The sequence below is a fragment of the Papaver somniferum genome, chromosome 3, assembly GCF_003573695.1.
Source record: "Papaver somniferum cultivar HN1 chromosome 3, ASM357369v1, whole genome shotgun sequence".
Taxonomy (NCBI): Eukaryota; Viridiplantae; Streptophyta; class Magnoliopsida; order Ranunculales; family Papaveraceae; genus Papaver; species Papaver somniferum.
The window spans coordinates 5,634,988-5,638,781 of NC_039360.1; the positions used below are offsets into that span (position 1 = coordinate 5,634,988).

At 32.1% G+C, this 3,794-nt stretch overlaps 1 protein-coding gene across 1 annotated transcript; it reads left to right on the forward strand.

Moving 5' to 3' along the window:
• The first annotated feature begins 1,192 nt into the window (after positions 1–1,192).
• On the forward strand, positions 1,193–1,639 carry LOC113358950 (S-protein homolog 2-like). Its single transcript, XM_026602659.1, has one exon. It carries the CDS (start codon positions 1,193–1,195, stop codon positions 1,637–1,639), a length of 447 nt encoding a protein of 148 aa, XP_026458444.1.
• The last annotated feature ends 2,155 nt before the right edge of the window (positions 1,640–3,794 follow it).

The window sequence follows — 3,794 nt, forward strand, 5'->3', positions numbered from 1 at the left end:
TGAGGTTGATGCCCATTGAGATTGAGTCATTTGTGATGGATACCCAATCTAGAAATAGGTTCAAAGGGACTAGACGAAGTCATAGATAATAACATCATTGAGATTGAGTTATTTACGATACGGTTACCAACCTATAACTCAAGATCTCAAAAGTAGGTTCAAAAGGATAACCCTTACCTATGGAGTGAGATCCCAAAATATAGGTTCAAATGGAACACCAAGTCATAGATAATATGGAGATGCGAGAATCATTGTTTTGAAGAATTCATCCCACGGCATGATATCCTGAAGTGAGTAGAGGTTGAGTTTAAGTTTTAATTTTTTAATTTTTTAAACTCTTAATGATGTTTACATCTCTATTTAGAGTGGAGTACTTTCAGGAGTACTCTTGATAAACTCACCTATGTGAATGTGAAAGTGTGGCCGCTTTTTATGAGAATATGGGAAGTTTTCTAGATCATTCATTAAATTGGGATAAAAGCACAGGGTCGTAATGTGTTGGCTTTAGACTTTACACTAATATAGTCGTGTGTGTTAAGCGATCTTTTTATCTACTAGAGTTCAAGACTTGTGTTCACTCTGGGGTTATTATAGGATCCGATTCTGGGTCCACTAGTTAAGGAACCAGATCCGACTTTAAGAATCGGACCCAACTATTATAAACAGGATACAGTCTATGCCTAGTGATACACGGAAAGATCCGAACTCATTCACAGCCCTAGCTTCATTTCACAAATCTATGATTATCTATGAATATTAAAATGGTGTCGAATATTATATTTAATAAAGATATCAAATCTGTAGAAAATATCGTCTAATTTAAAAATCCAGACCAATATATCTCCACAATGGCGATTTTGATAATGAAAGGAAAATATCGGATTAAGCATAATGTATATATTTTGTTTCTTAAAATTGATTAGAATTGATGACAACCATCCATTTTCCCTTAATCGTTCATTTTTAACATTTCCATAATCCTTTATATGTTTACATATGGATAGGAATATAAAAGCACAAGACTAATTATGTTTATTTTCTTATTATTTAGCCTGTTTTAGGATATGAAAGATATTCGGGATCAATTAAAAAAAATTAATGGTAACATGGTTCTAGTATAAATGTGATCTCCCACGCTCTCCAAAGGGTTATAGAAAAAACCTTCACTTTCAAACATATTCAATCAGAGACAATGGGTACTGGTAGTAGCCATGGCAATACAAGTTTGTTGTTGTTGCTATTGTTTTCAGTTCTGGTTTCCAAATGTTTATCATTGACGACAGTGGAAATACAGAATGCTATCGACGATGATAATATTTCGTTGGATATGCATTGCCGGTCAAAAAACAACGATCTAGGTCAACGTTCGCTCTTTAAAGGTGACTCATGGCACTGGGACTTTCGCGCAATTGAAGGTTTAACACATTTCTGGTGTGATTTTCGTTGGTACGATAATTTGAACCATCATTGGTTAGGTGGCACTTTTGATGTTTACCGTTCCGGATTCCCAAGAGACAAGTACAAAAATGAGCTTTGTGGTACGGACTGTGTGTGGTCTGCTCGTCGAGATGGATTTTATTTGTACCAAGACAATACAGGTGCCTGGCAGAAAAGAGATGATTGGCATGTTGTTCCATAGAATCGTCTAGATTTTTTTTCTTCTATTTTTCTAATTTAGCTAGCTAGTAGTACATAATAAAGTGTCCATGGAACAAATTATTAATATTATGAAATCATTCTTGAATTAAATTGGCATTACATTTGATTTATTATGCATTTACTTTTTTGTGATGAGTTAGATTTGATTTGTGAAACATAAAATTGGTTAAAAAGATCAAAATCAACAATTTCGGGTGAAATGGACAGTTAGATTTTGATACTGTTTAAATGGACAAAAATCTAAAAATAGGCACGATGTAACCAGTTTCATCGTGTCCATTTTCAAATATTTTTTTTTATTTTTAATTTACATAGGATGTATCCAGTTTCATCCTTGCTATTTTTCAAATTTAAGCTAGGATGAAACTTAATATTTTTTATTTTGGCCATTTCACCCAAACTATTTTTTACTCGTCCATTTGAACCGTGATTTAAAAATATTTGGACAAATGACCAATTTTCCGTTTGTGAAATGGCTAATAAGTATTACCAGAGTCGAAGCGCGTATCAGTATTTTTCTTTGAAACGTTAATTTCTACTTATGATTCATTTCATGATTCTACAGCCACTCGAATTACTAACGACGCCACTGTAGTCTGTTGGTTAAAAAGGGATACTATTGATCAGGGGCACCCACACTGCACTTATAAAACGTGCTTTCGACTGGTTTTGGGCATCAAATTATCTTACTAGTATTTTTTTGCCAGGGTTGTCCGACCTGATAATTATTACGGGCACTCAAACATAAAGCATGGCCTGTCAAGCCTGTCTTAATTTTTGGGTTGGGCAGTCTAACCTTTTTTAGATGTTGATTGTTGATTTCCAAATAATTAATTAAACGACTGAGAATTTGTTTAGTAAGAAAGTTAATGTTGATATATATGTTTTAAAAACATTAATTAATTTTCGAATAGTTGTCTCTCGTTTAAATGGTTTTAGTGTGATTTTTATTCTTTTTTTAAAGAATAAATTTATTTCATTTTTAATGCCAAAAACCGTTTTTTGTTGAATAGGTTAATGGTGCTAATTAAGAACTTAATAATGCATGTCATTTAATCTTATTTAATTTTTTGGTTATTGAAAATCAGTTTTTGATAAAAAAGAATTTGGAGAGTTGTAAAAAGTATTTTCTCTTATGTGAGAGTTTTCTATCATGTTTCTTGAGTTTATTAGAAAATGAATTTGTGTGAGAAAGAAAAACAAGTGTGTGATCATCCTTGATTTTTCTAAAAGTGTTTCTGAGCAAGAATGAAGTGTAGAAGTTTCACATCCTCTCATCGTTCAAGAGTGATTGTGTAAGAGATTGAATTCGGCCGTTTTATCCTGGGGACGACGCGACATTGAAGAACTGCTTGCACAATCTTGGGCAGAGCCGCGAAACGTCTTAAAGAAAGCGACCTAGTCCGCGACTCAGCCATACTATTTGTTTCGCGTTTGATTTTTATTTTTTGCACAGGCATAATTCAGCAATTGTTCCAACAATTTCTATTCTGACACGGAAATCAAAATGAAAACGATTGCTGAAACGCGATAAGTATCTTTGTTTTATTTCGTTTTATAAAATATAATCGGAAATTTTTTTATTTAGCTATTAAACATGATGCTTGAGATTTTAGGTAACCTGGTACCTAAAGTTAACTTTATGTCTAATCTTGATGGACTAGGAATGTAATATGGATAATATTTTTTATATCATGAATATCTAACGTAGAAAAATAATATTGATGTGAAACGAATATTTATAACATGTTGTAGAGTTTTATTTTTATCTCCTACACAAAAGTGAATTAGGTCTTGAAAGTTTAACCGGGTGTATTAGATATCATGAGGATTATCCACGTAAAATTTCAGAATTTTTGGATCATCTGAAAAGTATTTTTTAAAGTATTTTAGAAAACTGAACAACGTATCTGAAAAATTCTGACGGGCAGAAATTTAATCCTGATTGAATATATTCTTTCAAATGTTTTTGTGGATAATTTGAATTCATATAACATGAAACATTTTTGAAAATTTCCATTTGTAGTTTTAGTTTGAGAGATGTGGTGATAACAAAATCGTTATGCATGCATGTATAAATATTTGAAGTGATACTTGAGTTTAGAGAATACAGATGTAACAAATTACATAAAAAG

Bases quoted from the DNA above. Each gene is read 5' to 3' on its own strand.
- LOC113358950 (XM_026602659.1), top strand. From the start codon at position 1,193: ATGGGTACTGGTAGTAGCCATGGCAATACAAGTTTGTTGTTGTTGCTA.